Below are 18159 nucleotides of genomic sequence, written 5' to 3'. Positions count from 1 at the left end.
GTTTCTGGCATACGACCGGTCAGATCCCGCCAATCGTACACCATTAGGGAGGCTAACACCAGTAACCAGTAGTGATCTTGGGTAGTTGGGGGTATTTTGTTAACTTTTGAACTTTTTTATGGCTAGGGTGTTTTAGCCAATTTCTCAAATGTAAGGGGGCTGGATAATTATTATTTGGTAGACATTTGAGTGCAATTGTGTTTAAAATAGTTTTTAGTTAAGGGCAAAATGAGTAGAATAATCAGATTACCCCGATAATATTTTAATAACAACCCTTAGCAAGGTAATAAGATTACTCCCCATATTACTAATAGTAAACACTATTTGCAATAAGAGATTACCATAATATTTTATTACTTGCAAACCAAACATAAGAACCTTACAAAATAAACGAAGATAACCTCCGTTATTTTATATTCTCCCAATCCAAACGACCTTTAAAGTAATGCTCTTATACTACTTATCTCATCATCCTGTATCAGGATCCAAAGTTCAAACCAAAGCTGAAATCTTAACTTTACATACGTAGTGATGAGAGTAAGATTGAATGAAGATAACCACGTCCAGAGGTTAATTAAATCCAATATGTCGATATCTTTTCCCACCTTAATAAGCTAGGGCTAATGTCATTAATTTATTTCATGAAAAATATGGCAAGATTGGACAGGCTATCAGACATATAACATCAATTGTAGAGTGAAGATATAAACAAGATATCGGCTTATAATATAACAAAATTGACTTTGAGAGAATTTAAGATTTTATTATTATTTATTTATCAAAACGTTTTTTAATTTAATTTTATTTTATCAAAACGTTTTTTAATTTAAGTTTGATTGAAACAGAAAATTACATGAAAAAAGATAATGTCATTTTCAATACTGATATAACAAACATTGAAAGAGAAATTTTCAATATTTTCTTACCTCGGTCCACTCTAATACAATGTCAATGTTTCTCTTATTTATATTATTTTATTTTCATTTAACAATATTTTTTAAAAAGATATATTTTTCAAAAATATACTTCAATTGCTTCTCAATCTTGGTAATATGTTATTATGTATGTACATGAGTAATACTATACCAACAACTCTCTTTCACAAGCTTTATCTCACATCCCTGATATGGCAGTTCACAATTGATCAGTTTGTAATTAATTAATGAGACCCATGCATGACTCATATGAGACCTGTTGTGAACTGACCAATTGCAAGCTATTACGTTAGGGTTGTGAGAGAAAATTTATGAGAGGGAGTTATTAGTATAGTATTATTTATGTAAACATTAAACAAACATTATAGCATCGGCCAAGAAAATTTCATGTCCACATTCAATGTATTCTAAAATCGTCTTGATTCAATGAACATCCTATGTGTGTTGCAAGAATTTATCATAATTTTTTTATTATGATAAATATATAAGTAACGTGATTGATAATATGTATCCTTCAATAAAAAATTATCTTTAATTCTGTAAATATAATAATTTTCTAATAAAAACGTTGTTAAATATGTTTTATGAGAATTATATTTAAATATTATTAGATATAATAAAATTATTAAAATAATGGTTTATGTAACATAATTGGCATGTGTACGAGGAAACTATAGGAATTCAAAACCAAATTGAAACTTTGGTATTTGGTTTACTATTTTTTCTTACAAGCAAAGGCTTTTCCAGAATCAGTCAGATTTGATGGTTGACAAGTTATTTTCTCTAAAGTTTTATCTGACAACTCTCCGCCAGCTCACCGCCTCCTCATCATAGACCCCACAGTCGTTGAGCCTCCTAGGAGTTAGGTAAGAAGGAACCGCTGATTCTTGTCTAGTTGAATCTCCACTCTCCACGTTGGTATTTGACCCGACCGTGACTCACCCACATGGTCATATGCCACCCCCACTGGCCACTGGGCCTTCCACTCATGCCTTCTTTCCTTGTTCCCCCCCCCCCCCCCCCCCCCCCGCCCCCCAATCTTTTGACCAATTTAACCAACGTGGCTCAATTTTTTTTTTTTAATTTTAAATTTATTATAAACAAATCCCATTTTCAAAAACCTGCATTTTAAATAAATAAAAACACTTAAAATATTTTGGTTTGTTAAATTATTATAATATTTAATATAGTGTCATATAAATTATATAAAAATGGTACTATTGCAAACGGATTTTGAGAAATTTAAGAAAATGCTAAGCCACCTAAATCTTCTAAACAAAAAATTTAAATAAAAAAAAAAAGATTGTGGATAAGATTTAATAATATAAATTACTGCCTAAAAACATGGGCATGGACTAAAAAATGTACTTTACTTAATACTAATTCTCACCGGCTATTCCAGCGGCGACCATCCACCGCTTCACTGGCAATGTCCGCCTAAAACAAACTTATCCTCACCCGCCTTTTAGACACATCGAAAGGCCAGTTTGCCACGTCATCCACCCATATCTATCCACGTGCAAGCCATGTCAATCATTTTGGATTAGCTCCACCTCACCCACCGCTCAGGCCACTCAATCTAAAACTAAAACCAAGTGTGGTTTATTCCTTTTAAGGATGCGAATCCTCTGCTTGCTACTTTGGGTCAACTTCTTTCTCACTCCTTCTCCGCTCGACACGTCATAAATACGGAGCCGGGTCTCCTCTTCCTTTCTTCCATCCCAGCATCATGTGACGCTTAATTTTGTAATTAACTAAAGTCTAATCTAATCCCGAATTACGTGACTTAATTGTTTATTTATTTATTTAACTAAGTTAATCCCGAATCCCGTGTATCAGGACTTCCGTTTATTGGCCAGTTAAAAACAATTCTCTTTGCGGAATATAGAAGCCGTTACACCGTTACTCCTAACGACACAATGTTGTCAGATCTAGCTATTATTTATGCCTTGTTTAATTCAATTAATTACACTGCTTTTTAGGGATTAGTTTACTAATCTATTATTTTTGCATGTTTATCTTGTGAGCATCTAGGTATCTTCCGTTAGCTTATACCATTTTTTAAAATTTATCATACCTTCAAACTTTCAACTATATTTAGTTACTAATTTAACCATTTATTTGTGAAAACATATTCTCCGAATATTACTTAAAATTAAGTAATAAATTACAATAGAATCTTTATATAATGATACCAAATATAGAAATAACCTTCGTGTAGTCATAAAATTTTTTTGTCCGAATAAACTTCACTTTATAATAAGTTATAATTTTTTTAAGTCTCGTCTTAAGAAACTTGTCTCTAGATTTTCTACATAGTAATAATTATCTGTATATTGTAAAAAAAATATATTACATTATATTAAAGGTTTAAGATAAATTAAAATATTTATCTAAGTTACAGGTATGTAATAACTCGCCAACATGAACACTTTTTGATTGAAGCCAAAGTATTTATAAGCACTTAAGCATGTTTAGAGCTTCTAGGCATAAAACTATGTCTATCTCTTTTATCAATGTCTATACCTTAGATTTGACATGCTCTATTGATTAACTATTAATGTAGCGCAAGTGGTATAGAGGTATGTTATCACACTGATGTAAGCACTACTTAAAAGACAAAGTATATTAGCTACCAAAACTCAAACCGCCTCAAAGAGATATTATATAATATATGTCCCACCTTTATCAAAATTAAAAATCAGGATGAATGAGAACTCTTTATGTGTCAAGGCAATTTGCAAAAACATTCATTACGTTGAGTTCAAAAGTGTATAAATGAGCATCTTTCTTTATGAAAAAGGGGTTGGCTAGGCATATGAAAGCTAGACAAATGTTTGAGTTTTATTATTTTTTCTCTGTAAACAAAACATTTATCTATTTTTGTATGTCTTATAGACAATATCAGAAAAATAGTCAGAGAATAATAAAATAACAGTGTATGTAGGATTGCTTTAAACATTCGAACCATTACAAAAATGCCTCTTATCAGTATTTTATTTATGTTTCTATAAACATATATCATCTCTGCTCCATATACAACTCTTACAATCAATCACATGTAATTTCTGAGATATATTTAGCACTTTGCATATGCGAGGTCATTAGTATCAAAATCAAACATAAAAAAATGTAAAATATGCACTAAGATAATTAAATGAAAACAATAATTTTGGTAACTTTACCTCTATGAGGTTATAACCTCCTCATAATAATAAAATTAGTTTGGTCCTATCATTATAACTATAGAAAGGTTCCACCATTAACACATGAATATTTTCTTGTTCCGTGTAGTGTATGATGTTTTACTTTTCAGAGAATAAAAAGTTTGAATCCAAAAATATACGTGGTCGCAGCAACACTAATGAAAGAGGTAAGGTTAAGAAGAAGAAGATGAAGCCAAGTGGCAAAATGATAGTGACTCTGATTTTTCATTTTTTTTCCTCAATTGGGGTGGGAATCCAAACATTATGGAAATTAAAATGTCACATTTTTATTTTTTCTCAACACCTTACAATTACAGTGCAAAAAACAATTAATGTTACATCATGTTCTTATCGCTCTTGTTCATTCTCCACCTTACAAGCTAGCATCAACAAATTAAAACACTTTGCCGTATAGGGTCTCCTTTGCCCATCATCTATCAATTTCAACTTTCCCCCATGCTTTTCTCTCCCTTTCCCCTCTAAATTTCACACTAACCTCATGATCCCACTCTTATTCATTATCGACGGTTTTCTTTCAACAACACTCTTTATACATCACTTTTTTTTTTTCTTTGTCAAATTATCATCAATAAAAGCTGTTTTTTCAGGAGATTCTTATCGTGAATGTATTTGGTCACTAGTACTTTTTGAAAAAAAATATCTGCGGAATCTTTTTAAAAACATTGAATACTTAAAACTATTTTTTATATTTTAATTACGTCATTTTTATCTTTGTTCACTTATAAACTCGTTTTCTATATTTCATTTTATCACTTGTAAGCCATGGGACAAGCGTAATTTCAAATAAATATATTAACACATTATTATTTTCTCATTTTTTAATTATTTTCGATATTATAAAAAAATAACAAAACTTATTCACAAAAATCATAAAAGAACTTTTATTTTGTAAAATTCGATGCCAAAAATATCTCTAACTTACATCCACTTTTAGTTTTATTAATTATAACTAGAGTTACAAGAATAGGGTAGGTTAAGTTTAGGCACTACTATCTTTGACCTTACGAAGTGTAAACCACGTTTTCCAACCCAAGTTTTGCCTCAATGACTTTTTCCACCCAAAAAGTTTCAAAATACTACTTTTCCACCCAAAGTTTTTATTATGTTAGTATTCAAAATATACTTCACTTTCTCGGTTGGCGTTTGACAAGTTACCAGGAGCTGAGATAGAAGAGATCTTGTAGAGTAGAGGCCGATGGATAGAATAGTGATCACCAATTGAATATTCAACGTTGAAATTAGTCGGAAATCAACTAAGAATAGGAACCTTAGTTTTGCGATGGTTAGTAATCAACGAAAAATCAGGTATCAGAGTGAGAGGAGTTCTGTAGAGCAGAGACCATATGTTTAAATGATAGCGACGGAGAGAATTTTCTCTGTTGGAATTGATTTTGAGTAGTAGCGGAATATTAACTTTAGATGGAGAAGTGATATTTTGTAATTTTTGATGGAAAGTTGTCATTAAGACAACCGATGGGTGGGAAAAAGTTGTTTACTCCCTTATAAAGTAGAGAAGTGTGAAGGCCTACTACTAACTATAAAATTAGTAATTAAAGAATGACCCAAAATCTGTTTTAGATCAACTGGTTAAGCAAGGAGGGTTAAAATCGTCTTTTTGGATTTGAGCTTATCCAAAGCAGTGGCCCCGTGGGCGCTAAGAAATGTCACTTGGTTTGGTCCTACTTTTGATAACGCGAGACTGTACAGTGGAGTTTTGGCGTTCATTGGTGCCAATGCCATCACTGATTCTTAGGGATAATCTAATTAAAAGATTACTCCTTCATCTTCATTAATCTTCCTTTTATTACCTGCTCCGCTCCTCCATTATCCTTCAGATGGCCTCACCAATTGCCATATAATAATAAATTAAAAAAAAAAAAAAAAGCCAAAGGAACGGCATGTTCCAGTGGTGCGCATTACGCCGTTAAACATTCCGCGAAACGAAAAAGGCACAAATAAAAATAAAAATCCTCAACTCTTATATAAACATAAATAAATAAATATTTATTATTTATTTTATTCGAGAAAAAAGTCTCTCTTCAAATCTGCTTCTCTATAAACGAACTAACTCAGTTCACGTAACCACCACCCAAAGCAACCAAAAAAGGAATCAAAAAACTTGCTTTTAATTCTAATTTTTATTTAATTTTATTAACTTTTTTTTTAACCTAAAGAAAAATTTCTCTCCGTTTCGTTGCGTTTGCGTTCGACGAAACTCTGCTGGTGGTGTTGATATCGTTATCGAATCAATGGTGATAGAGGAAACAAACGAGAGCTGCGGCAGCCGGGCGAGTGACACGTCATCTTCGTCGTCTCCGCCGGCGCAGAGCAGGCAACAGAGACAGAAACTCGAGGTCTACAATGAGGTACTTCGTCGCCTTAAACAATCGAACAACGAAGAAGCGAATCAGCCTTGCTTCGACGACGAACTCTGGACTCACTTCAATCGTCTCCCTACTCGGTAACCTTTACCTTTTTCTTCTCTTCCGTGCATTCCGTACACCTACGAGCGTATTTGCGTATTTTTATACGTACGGACTAGAAAGATCAGACTTTTTTTTCGTTTTTTTTAGAAATATGTAGAGAATTTAATTGTTATGATTTTTTTTTTTTTTTTTGAAAAAAGAGTTTGGAATTGTTTTTTGTAGATATGCATTGGATGTGAATGTGGAGAGAGCTGAAGATGTTCTGATGCACAAGAGATTACTACATTTGGCTCATGATCCGGATAACCGACCCGCAATTGAGGTCCGACTTGTGCAGGTCTGTTGATTTCTTAGGTTTCAATCAAACTAAGCATGTATACATCACTTGAATTGGAGGCCAAAGGAATGATTCTTAATGGTTATAATTTTCAAAGTCATGTGGTGTTGTTTTCTCGTTGATAAAGTTTTGATTTTTCAGGCCCTACAGTTTAATACCAGTTCTGAAATTTATATCTTTTATTAAGTTTCAAACTGTGCGCTTCACTTTATTGCATGGCAGATCCGTGTCACCTTTTTTTGTTTAACCTCAGTTGCTGTCATGATTTGCATGAGTTCAAGCACATTGTGTTGATTTTTAGCTTCTCTAGTTGATGTCCATTGGTGACCAATGCGGACTTAATTAAGTTCTGAGTTTGAATTGAAGTGTAATTGAATACTTAAATGATTTTCCTGGGAACTAAAATTTAAACCTTAGTTTATGTAGGTGTTCTTATTATGCTGATGTATTTTAATTTTTTAAAGTAGGAATGGAATTTGGCAATTGATCTTTTGTGCAGGTTCCTCCAACGCATGATCGAAATGCAGCTGATTCTGTTGTTCCAGCCTCTCCGAGGGAAGTAGCTGCCCAGGGTTCACCAAGACAAAGGTGTGGCTTTAGAATCTAAGTATTGGATTCGGGACTGTTGTTTATTTTGTGCCCCATTAATAATGCTGACATCTCTTGCTGGCTTATCAACTTCCAGCATACATCCACCACCTGCTTTCGGTTCATCACCTAATCTTGAAGCACTGGCAATTGAAGCAAATAAATCTGAAGATATGGATGGGGATAATTCTGTACATGCCAATGCACAATATTCTCGGTAAATACTTTGATCTGAGTCTGTCTTTTGATAAATTTCTGGTTGAAATAGGTTTTAGTTTGCCTGTTTCCTAATCTGGTTCTTCAGTCATTCGTATTCTTTCAGCCATTTGTATCCCCTTGACCTCAATCATCCTGTTTACAGCTCTTGGTTCATGATCATGGTTACCAACTAGTTTGTTCACCTGTTGTTTTTAAGGTTAACCTTTAATTTGCTAAATTATCACAGTGAATGGTTGACAGATCCAATTTTTTGCCAAAAAGTGATTGATTAAGTTCATTCACAGTATAGGAACATCTGAAGGTAGTAAAAAGTGAATTATTTCGTTTTATTCTTTATATGTAGCTTAAGGTTCATTCCCAAATTTTTACTGCCATTTTTGTCAATGATATTAATGTTCAGTTCTGATTGTGTTATGTAATATTTACATGCTTAGCATTGGTTGGCTGTTTATCTGAATAAAAGTATCACTCTTATTTATCAACTGGTTTCCCCATATGTGAGTGAGGCAATAATTTATTATTATATGGATTTGGATGCTTAAATTCTCATTTTGTGCAATTTTCACTGGTGTAGGCCCATGCATGAAATTACTTTTTCATCAGATGATAAGCCAAAACTTCTGAGTCAGGTACAGATATTGTTATTATTATTTCTCTCTTTCTTTCTTTTAACAAGTATACCAAGTCAATTGTCATATTATTTGTACCTGGAAAATTCTTATGCTCGCTTCAATTGGTTGTTGAAGTATAATTTGGTACATAAAATGATGACTGCAAAGCCGTGTGAGATACCCCTTATGAACTTTACTTCACCTGGAACTATGACATATAGTGCTCAAGTTAGTGTTCAGAATGGGACTACATTCTAATACATTTTTTCTTCTGTGCATGCATGCATGCGTGCATCTGTGTTGGTGTGCTCAACTGTTAAACTGACGGGCAGTAAAACATCTTTGAGTCATTAAGTTTGGTAACCTAGTAGTTATGATGTCACAGAAACATATGAATTACTCAACATTGAAGGCTTCCAGCTTACCTATGAATTACTTTTAAAATATTAAATCTAATGATGATTATTCTGACAAAATTATAATTTCTTACTCTGCATTGCCATTACTTTGTGTGAAATTCAGTTGACTTCCTTACTCGCTGATATTGGGCTAAACATTCAAGAAGCACATGCCTTTTCCACGGTTGATGGTTTCTCCTTAGATGTCTTCGTAGTTGATGGTTGGCCATATGAGGTATATTTGCCTTTCATCATATTTTATAGCTTTATATGTGGCTATTTTAAATGAAAAGGGCTACTTAACTATGTATAGTGGATTCTTATTTCACCTCAATTTGACCGTACCTTAATCCTCTGTTTAGGGAAAATTATTCTGATTGGTCGTAAATTATGTTGTTTTTCCACCTGAATTTATTAATTCTATCTTCATACAAGTTACCTGGAGATGTCCTACACAGTTTAGGACTTCTCTAAGTTGAGCTTGCTTCTTAATACGTAACAGCTAAACTCCAAAGCTTTCTAAATCCAAGAAATAAGTTTGTTTATTATTAGAACCTGCTTGACAGACTTGTTGTTGGAAATTGGCAGGAGACAGGGCAGCTTAGAGTTGCATTGGAAAAGGAAGTTTTTAAGATGGAGGTAAATCATTGCTCTGAAGTCGTTACAATGTGAAATCTGTTGGAATGTTTAGTAGACCCCATAATGTCAGGTAGCCTATTATCTGTTGAAATCCTATGTTCTGGAGCTGGGTTTTTTTATTCCTGTCGATGCTTTTGCGAATTATGTTGTGTTAATTTTAGCGAATTATGTTGTGTTAATTTTACAGTTTCTGGTTTTGTTCTTACTTTGCGTATCCTTTTTTTGCATTTTACCCTCTATCATTGAACTGGCTTGAAATAGGCCTATGGTGTTTGTGTTTTCTAAGTTGAATATTGTATTCCAAATTTATTTAATGTTTGGTTGCTTACTGGCCCTCTAATTTTTTGGTTGTAGGATATATCAGTCTGTGAATTAGATTTTACAAATATCCTATGGCCTGAATGTGCATTGCAAAATGGTTACCAATATCGCATTATTTTCAATATTTTAATGCCATATTGGTTTCTTTGCGTCACCAGAATGTATTGTTTGGTTAGGGAGGAGCACTGTCTTTGGTGGATGGCCAGCACTTATGTTCATCAAAAAGTTACAGTTTATGACGCCTAAGAAGAAATAACCTGAGGAGTTATCTGTTTGGACAATAATGCAGTGAAAAAGGACATTAATTAACTTGGGTGATCCTTTAACTGGCCCCAGTAACATTATGTAAGGAATCCCAACTAGATGAAAACAAGGCTTTCTTCAGTCAAGGATTCAACTTTCAGTCATTGGTCAACTTTTGCAATCTAATCTGTTTGGTTATTTTGGACAACTCCCATGTTCAATTGTGTACACACTGTTGGAATTTATGGAATTTTTTGATGATATACCTTGCAGGTGAAATTTAAAATACTATTTGGAAAGTCTTGAATTTGAATGAAACATTGACATGAATTTTGATGCTTCTGCTCCATTCCTTTTGAAAGTTGGATCCTAGCAACAAATACTATCTAGTTCATGTTATGATCTTATCTCCATGTTAATGGAGTACAATGATTAAAATCATCCTTTTGATTGGTTTTCTATCCCATCTCTTATCAATGATATTATGATTAGTACATTCTCAGTTCACTTTTATATTGGTGGCTGTGCAGAAGCAGGGTTGGTCCAGTCATCGGTCATCATCTCCCACAAGTGAGCCTGAGGAAATACCGATGAAATGTGATCCTGAACATGTGGAAATACCTAATGATGGGACTGATGTTTGGGAAATCAATCCTAGACATCTGAAGTTTGGGAACAAAGTTGCATCTGGGTCGTATGGTGATTTGTAAGTTTGTTGCTTCTTTCACAATTCACGTGTACTAATCATGTTAGTTTACTCACTTAACTAAGCCGCATTAATTGTTTTAGGTACAAAGGTACATACTGTAGTCAGGAAGTGGCCATTAAAGTCCTTAAACCTGAGCGTATAAATTCAGATCTGCAGAAAGAATTTGCTCAGGAAGTGTATATCATGAGGTTTGTCATATACATTGATTATTTTAAGAAATCAAGCTCTCTTTGACATGATTGCCTGAATTAGTTTTCATAAGTTCTGGTTTATAAAGTGGTTTCATCTTTGAATGTTATTGTTGGATTTACAATATTATCAAAATGTGACCAGCTGAGAATTTACGTAATTTGTTAGATTATTGCCTTGTTGGACGGATGTGGAATATGACAGTATAAACATTTCATTATTATGCAGTATTTCCAGTGAATTAAAGTTTTGTTTCTACTTGTGGTCTGCCAGATCACTTGATAAAGTTGAAATTCCATTAATGGAGGTTGTGAGGTTTAGACATAAGTGGTCTTTTTTGTCATTTTATTTAAGTAGTTTGATCTACGACCCGTTGGTCCATTTTTGTCTGTGCCTTGAGGTTTTGCTCGCTACATGAGAGGTTTAGTCAATATGAAAATAACTGCTTTACACTTCGGTGTTCCTATCAAAAGAAAAGAAAGACATTTGGGTATAACATCTTTTCATGTGTCTGGCAGTAACTCTCATCTCTTGCATTTTTAATTCATACCCTAGAAAGGAAAAGGAAATACCCTCCCATCGTTGATCTTAATATTTTCTAAGCACCTCTTGAGTTTTTCTTTAAGTGTACCACTTACAAGAATGCTTTTACCTTTATAAGTAACTCCCATCTCCTTTTCCCAGATAATATGCGATGATTCTTGTAGGAATTTTCTGTTTCTTTTACTTTTTCGACTTCTTTTGGAACTTGTAGGAAGGTGCGGCATAAGAATGTTGTACAATTCATAGGTGCATGTACCAAGCCCCCAAGCTTGTGCATCGTAACAGGTATAGCCCATTGGATTTTCAATTTTTTTCCATTCCATTTCAGTTTGTTTTTTCCTACTCTTCATCTTCTTAGTCTCTCTTTCTCAATCTTTTAATTCATTTTTGAAACAGAATTTATGTCTGGTGGGAGTGTGTATGATTACCTGCACAAGCAGAAGGGTGTTTTCAAGCTTCCATCCTTAATTAAAGTAGCAATAGATGTTTCCAAAGGAATGAACTACTTGCACCAAAACAATATAATACACAGGGATTTGAAGGCTGCCAATCTTTTGATGGATGAAAATGAAGTAAGTTGCTTATCTTTGTGCCTTTCACCGTGTCATTCTCTTTTGTATAAAAGAAAAATTGTATTTATTTTATTGATTCGTTTTGTATACTTTGTCAATCCAATTGATCTTGGAAGAGCTGTTACTTGTTAATGGCAATATTTATGGTTAGAACTTGCTGGAGATCTGTGAAGTAAAAATCATACAGTGGCTTGTGTATGGTGTAATTAATTTATGTTGCATGTGTCAGATTTTGATTGTTGTTGGAAGTCTATATTCTTATAGCGTGTGCTGTTTATTTTTCTAGATTTCTTCCACATGTTCCATGTACTATGGTATTTATTTTTAGTTACTGTCATTTGCTCGTGTTCTTTCTTTGCCACCTTTTTGATGAGGCATGCTAAGAAAGATTTTCATATGATTTGCATTATAGGTGGTTAAGGTAGCAGATTTTGGTGTTGCTAGAGTGAAAGCTCAATCTGGTGTTATGACTGCTGAAACTGGGACGTATAGGTGGATGGCTCCTGAGGTAAGCCCTTAATGGTAATAAATTAATATACTTTAATTTGAAGTATATTGACTCTACTTTTATCACCCTCTCCAATTTTCTCCCATGACTCAGTTAATCAATTTGCTTAGCAAAAATGGTTTCTTGTCTATACTATTTCTTTTAAAGAAAATAATTGTAGATAGATATTTTGGATGCATTGATACTTATTATCAGTTGCTTTGGAGTAATTATTGTACATCGTCACATTTTCATCTCTTCATTTTCTTACAACTATCCTTTGCCTTGAAGGTTATTGAGCACAAGCCATATGATCACAAGGCTGACGTTTTTAGTTTTGGAATTGTATTGTGGGAATTGCTGACTGGAAAGGTATTGTTTGTTTTTTTTTTCTTCTACATAGTTTCATTTTGTTCTTTTGTTTGCTCCCTTTATTTATATGATCATATTTTGTCTGCCAGCTTCCATATGAATACTTGACTCCGTTACAGGCAGCTGTTGGGGTGGTCCAAAAGGTACATCATTCATTCTACAGTATTTGTTCAAGAAGCTTTATTTGTTTTTGTTTTTGTTTTAGTATTGTATTTGCTTTTTTTTATTTATTTATTTATTTTTTTTATTTAACGTTTTGTGTATTTTTAATTTATTAGTTATAAATGCTTTTCTTATTTTCTGTTTTAAAAAACCGAAATGATAAGCAAACAAGTATTCACATTTTTCAAGATAAAATTGAGAAAAAAAAGATAGAAAAAATGACAACGAAAATGAAAATGATAGTGAACACACCCTTAGTATCCATTTAAATTGTCCATGCTTAGTTAGAAATATTTTAGCATGTGTGATGGGAAGATTGAGATCAATGACTACTTGATTCCTAAAGTTATTGTAGGGTTATACTACAATTACGTGAGAATAAGTCACATATTATTATCATTAACTTGTTTAACAGGGTCTACGGCCTACAATCCCAAAGAACGCTCATCCAAAGCTAGCTGAGCTACTTGAAAAATGCTGGCAGCAAGATCCAGCTCTAAGACCTGACTTTTCTGAAATTATTGAGGTTCTGCAGCAAATTGCTAAGGAGGTATCTTCTTGTTATTTTATATACCAAAATTACTACTACTATCCTTAAAGAAACATATTTTCATCCCATATTATTGTATATGGTTTGCTGTTATGTTCCGCCTCATGAAACTCTATTTATTCTTGTGATTCACATTTAAGTTATTGAAATAGGTCGGAGAAGAAGGGGAGCAGGAGCGTCGGAAAGAGAAATCATCTGGGGGATTCCTGTCGGTCCTTCGAAGAGGCCACCANTGAAAAATGCTGGCAGCAAGATCCAGCTCTAAGACCTGACTTTTCTGAAATTATTGAGGTTCTGCAGCAAATTGCTAAGGAGGTATCTTCTTGTTATCTTATACTACTACTATCCTTAAAGAAACATATTTTCATCCCATATTATTGTATATGGTTTACTTTTATGTTCCGCCTCATGAAACTCTTAATATTCTTGTGATTCACATTTAAGTTATTGAAATAGGTTGGAGAAGAAGGGGAGCAGGAGCGTCGGAAAGAGAAATCATCTGGGGGATTCCTGTCGGTCCTTCGAAGAGGCCACCATCACTGAGAATTTGACTGGAGATATACTGATTATGTTAATGAGCTGGATATAAGTTTAATTGTGTAGTCCTTTTTATCAACTTCTTTGTCAGCACCACTGTACAGTATGTTTTTTTTTCCCCGGATGATAGAGGTTTTTTGTCGTTCGATTTTTTTGTTTGGGTTGTGTCTTCATTTATTAACCCACCATTTTCTTACATTAACGCATGATGGAAGTAAAGTTGTAGTGAGGGACACTGACATGGATGAGCTTGAGCTATATGTAACTTAACATATCTCACATGAGGCCTTCAAGTTATTTATAGTGGATAGAGGTTCTTACTATTTATTACAAATTCCATTTCTTTAATTAATCTGTTAGCTGCTGTCTACATATTTGTACTTGTCATTGAAGCAAATCTCCATATGGGTTTTACACTTTTACTTGAGCCTTAATTATAATAAAATTTATGTACATGCTACTTAAAAATCCTTTTTCGGAGTAGTATTTTGAAAAACATCATGGCTCTGTTTGGTTCATTATTGGGTAGTTTTTAGAATAATCTTTTGAAAAAAGTTAAATTAGATGGGTATTACGATGTAGAATTTTAAAAATTAACATAAATACTCTTTATATTTATTTATTTACTAAACAATCCCAAATATAATATTCAAAATTAACAAAACACCCTCAATCCACTCATAAATAATGATAGGCGGCCACCACCGCCGGAGAGTGTTATTTGGTAAATTCGGGAAGCATGAATCTACACCACTTGTCTCATGACTAAGCAATTGAAGCATGAGCTCTTGTCACGTGTTTTGTGACCATGCATCTGTCCATATCGCATATTATGCTTAAGAGTTACTTCATTTGTAAGATTGTCGTAGGTTGCATGGTGATTTGTTAGGTCAAGTGTTATGCGATAAGAGCGTTACTTCATTAGCAAGACCACTTTGCAACAATATAAATAGGGGTCTTTCACCCTAAAGAATGTATCTATATTTTCATTTCTCACAATAGCTAAGAGTAATTATCACCCTTGAGAGCAAATAGCTTTTGTAAATATACCAATAACATAATAATAGACGTAGAATCTGCATTTTATCTGAACCACTTTAAAAATTTCTTTCATCTACTCTTTTATTTATTTATTTGCATTATTGTTATTATTGCTTATAGGTTCAACATCATATTTCTCGATCTCTAGTAGACCTTTGCACGAACTCCCTCAAAGGCTCGCGTACTTCTCAATGGTGAGAAAAATCACAAAAAAGAGAAACATGTATTTTCTGTTACTACTAGTTATCGAGGCTCAAGTTGACATGGTGTAAGACTCCAGTTATACCCCTTCTCGTTAACATTGTTGATTATAATATCAAAAGTGGAGAGTTCCAACTTCTAAGATTGAAGACCACAATTTTGTTTTATGCTGTGTTAACTCTGGAAACATCGCTACTAATCAACAAATTTCTTGTTATAGAAACCCTAATCACCATTCTATTCATTTTACAAATTGGAGTTCAAGTAAAATGGGAAAAGCTAAAAAAATAATGATTATGTTGAAGTGCAAAATGGAATGCAAATAATAATATGTTGACTTAATTGTGAAACAAATATTATGTTTTCTTATTCTAAAATAATTTAGATATTATTACAATATTATGTTTTTCCTATTATATAGTTTAATTTTTGTATAAGTAAGTGATGTATTTACAGTTAACAAATAATTTAATAACATATAATTGAATTCATATAAATATATTTCTCGATCATACTCTTATCTTTCAATTATCTCTTTTATCCTCTCAAAGATATCTCTCGGACATATTCTGACTTTCTTCAAATTATCTCTCTTGCTCTCTTAATTTTGACAGCTTATAATAATATATATAAAATCATATTTATAGTTTCAATTAAGCCAATTTCACTCCTACTTAGATTTGTGGTTTTATAAAATATCATGTACAGTAGGCAAAATGAGTGGCATTATTGTAGATAAACAAATATATGAAGGGTATTTACGTCCATATGAGCTGAATTTATTCTATAAACCCTATTCAACCATGCACTTCTCTCGTAATCTCTCTCCCCTTCTACGCCACATGTTATTTTAGTTTAATTTGTTGCAAAACTCTCCACTTCTGGCCCTGAATCTACTCCAGTTTTGCTACTTCATCACACATTTAATTTATCATATAGAACAAATCTTCACTAGCAAAAACCCAATAAGAACTTTCTTTCATATTTACTATTCTTTTCCTTTCTTTTCTTAGCTTCCAAACACCTCCTCCATCACTCACTTCACTTCCCATTTCCTACGTACACTTCTCATGTAATATATATATAAATAACATGGATTTCTCCCTCAAGAAATCATTCAAATCAAACGCCTCTTCTTACAAGCACATGCGAAAGATCTCCGCCGCTGGACCTGATAGTAATTCCTCCAGCCATGAAGAATTCTCCATTCTCCTTGATCAAGGACTCTCAGACCGTCATCCAGATGTTGTCATCAGAATGGACGGTAATGATTCAGCCACTGATGATGTGAATAGTAGCGGTTACGAGGTTTGGCAAGAAGATCAAGATCGTCAAGACAGTAGTTGTAATAGAAATAATATTAATAATTATAACAAGAACGTGAAGGGGGAGAGCTTTGAAGGTATGAGTCAACGCGGGGAGGATCCGTCGAGATTAATCGGTCAGTTTTTGAATAAACAGAAGACGCAAGACGAGATTGCACTGGACATGGACTTGGAAATGGAGGTGCTTGAACAGATGAATAATATTAATCAAGATCAGGCGAGAGACCTCCGGGTTTCGTTTGGTCCGAATACGGTGGATAGAGAATCAGTGAGGAGACGATACAAGGACTCCCCGGAAGGAGACCCGAACACCATCTCCCAAAAGGAACAACAAGGTTATTATAATTACAGTCCGGGAGAGCTCCGTAAAGAAGAGGTTTTGAGGTGCACCGCTAATGCATCGTTTAATAAGAGAAACATTTCGTTTCAGAAAAATCCTAGTTTGTTGGTGAAGATAAAGACAAGATCACGGCTTCAAGATCCACCACAAGAAGAGATTGAGCTGATATCACAGAGGTCGGGTCAATTAAAATCCGGGATGTTACAGAAGATCGGACCTGATGACGATGAGGACCCGTTATGGAGTGAGGACTTGCCTGAGGAATACACAAAGGCTAATCTGAGTGCAATCACTTTGCTTCAATGGGTGAGTTTGTTTATAATTGTTGCTCTCTTGATTTGTAGTCTATCGATTCCATATTTGAAGAAAAAGACCGTGTGGAATCTTGAGTTATGGAAATGGGAATTGATGGTACTAGTTTTGATCTGTGGTAGATTACTTTCTGGTTGGGGGATTCGTATAGTAGTGTTCTTTATTGAAAGAAATTTTTTTCTACGTAAAAGGCTTTTGTATTTTGTTTATGGGGTTAGAAAACCAGTGCAAAATTGTTTATGGTTAGGACTTGTGTTAATCGCTTGGGATAGACTATTTGATAGGAAAGTTGAGAGGGAGACCGAAAGCCAGTTTCTCGAATTCATCACCAAAATCCTGGTGTGTCTTTTGATTGGTACTTTATTTTGGCTAGTGAAAACGTTAATGGTTAAGGTTCTTGCTTCGTCCTTCCATGTGAGCACATATTTTGATAGGATTCAAGAGTCGTTGTTTAATCAATATGTAATCGAAACGCTCTCCGGTCCACCATTGATTGGAATTCAAAGAGTTGAGGAAGATGTGGAGAGAACTGCAGCCGAGGTTCATAAGTTACAAAACGCCGGGGCGGTTTTGCCTCCTGATCTTAGAGATGACGCGTTAGGCAAGAGTGGGAGAGTGATAGGGAGAAGTTCGAGGCATACTAAAAGTGGCAAATTGTCTGGAGCATTATCGAAGAAGAGCGTGGCGGATGTTGGGATCACAATCTATCACTTGCATAAACTTAACCATAAGAACATTTCGGCATGGAATATGAAGAGGTTGGTGAACATGGTGCGACATGGTTCACTCTCTACATTGGATGAGCAAATTCTGGGTACTACAGCTAATGAGGACGAATCTACAAAAGAAATCAGAAGTGAATTTGAGGCTAAAAT

At 33.9% G+C, this 18159-nt stretch overlaps 2 protein-coding genes across 5 annotated transcripts; both read left to right on the top strand.

Moving 5' to 3' along the window:
• Positions 1 to 6186: 6186 nt before the first annotated feature.
• LOC116144608 (serine/threonine-protein kinase STY46-like) lies at positions 6187 to 14415 on the top strand. 4 transcript variants are annotated; one of them, XM_031430048.1, is made up of 17 exons: positions 6187 to 6623; positions 6811 to 6925; positions 7425 to 7513; positions 7611 to 7730; positions 8307 to 8361; positions 8866 to 8976; positions 9330 to 9380; positions 10475 to 10650; positions 10734 to 10841; positions 11597 to 11670; positions 11782 to 11957; positions 12370 to 12465; positions 12736 to 12816; positions 12906 to 12959; positions 13394 to 13466; positions 13782 to 13843; positions 13985 to 14415. In XM_031430048.1, exons 1-17 carry the CDS (start codon positions 6412 to 6414, stop codon positions 14069 to 14071), a joined length of 1740 nt encoding a protein of 579 aa, XP_031285908.1. In that variant the 5' UTR covers positions 6187 to 6411; the 3' UTR covers positions 14072 to 14415. The 4 variants fall into 4 exon arrangements, with proteins under 4 accessions (XP_031285908.1, XP_031285911.1, XP_031285907.1 ...); XM_031430047.1 differs by lacking the exon at positions 13782 to 13843 and adding an exon at positions 13681 to 13753 and having other exon boundaries at positions 6188 to 6623; positions 13394 to 13528; positions 14058 to 14415; XM_031430051.1 differs by lacking the exon at positions 13782 to 13843 and having other exon boundaries at positions 13394 to 13528.
• A 1984-nt stretch (positions 14416 to 16399) lies between these two features.
• LOC116144594 (mechanosensitive ion channel protein 8-like) lies at positions 16400 to 18151 on the top strand (the record flags this gene model as incomplete). The annotated part of the gene is made up of 1 exon (XM_031430038.1): positions 16400 to 18151. A coding segment is annotated over exon 1 (1752 nt), but the record flags the coding sequence as incomplete, so codon positions are not given.
• Between the last annotated feature and the right edge of the window lie 8 nt (positions 18152 to 18159).

Source organism: Pistacia vera, unplaced genomic scaffold (genome assembly GCF_008641045.1).
Source record: "Pistacia vera cultivar Batoury unplaced genomic scaffold, PisVer_v2 Contig449, whole genome shotgun sequence".
Taxonomy (NCBI): domain Eukaryota; kingdom Viridiplantae; phylum Streptophyta; class Magnoliopsida; order Sapindales; family Anacardiaceae; genus Pistacia; species Pistacia vera.
This window is presented reverse-complemented; position numbering and strand designations above follow the sequence as displayed.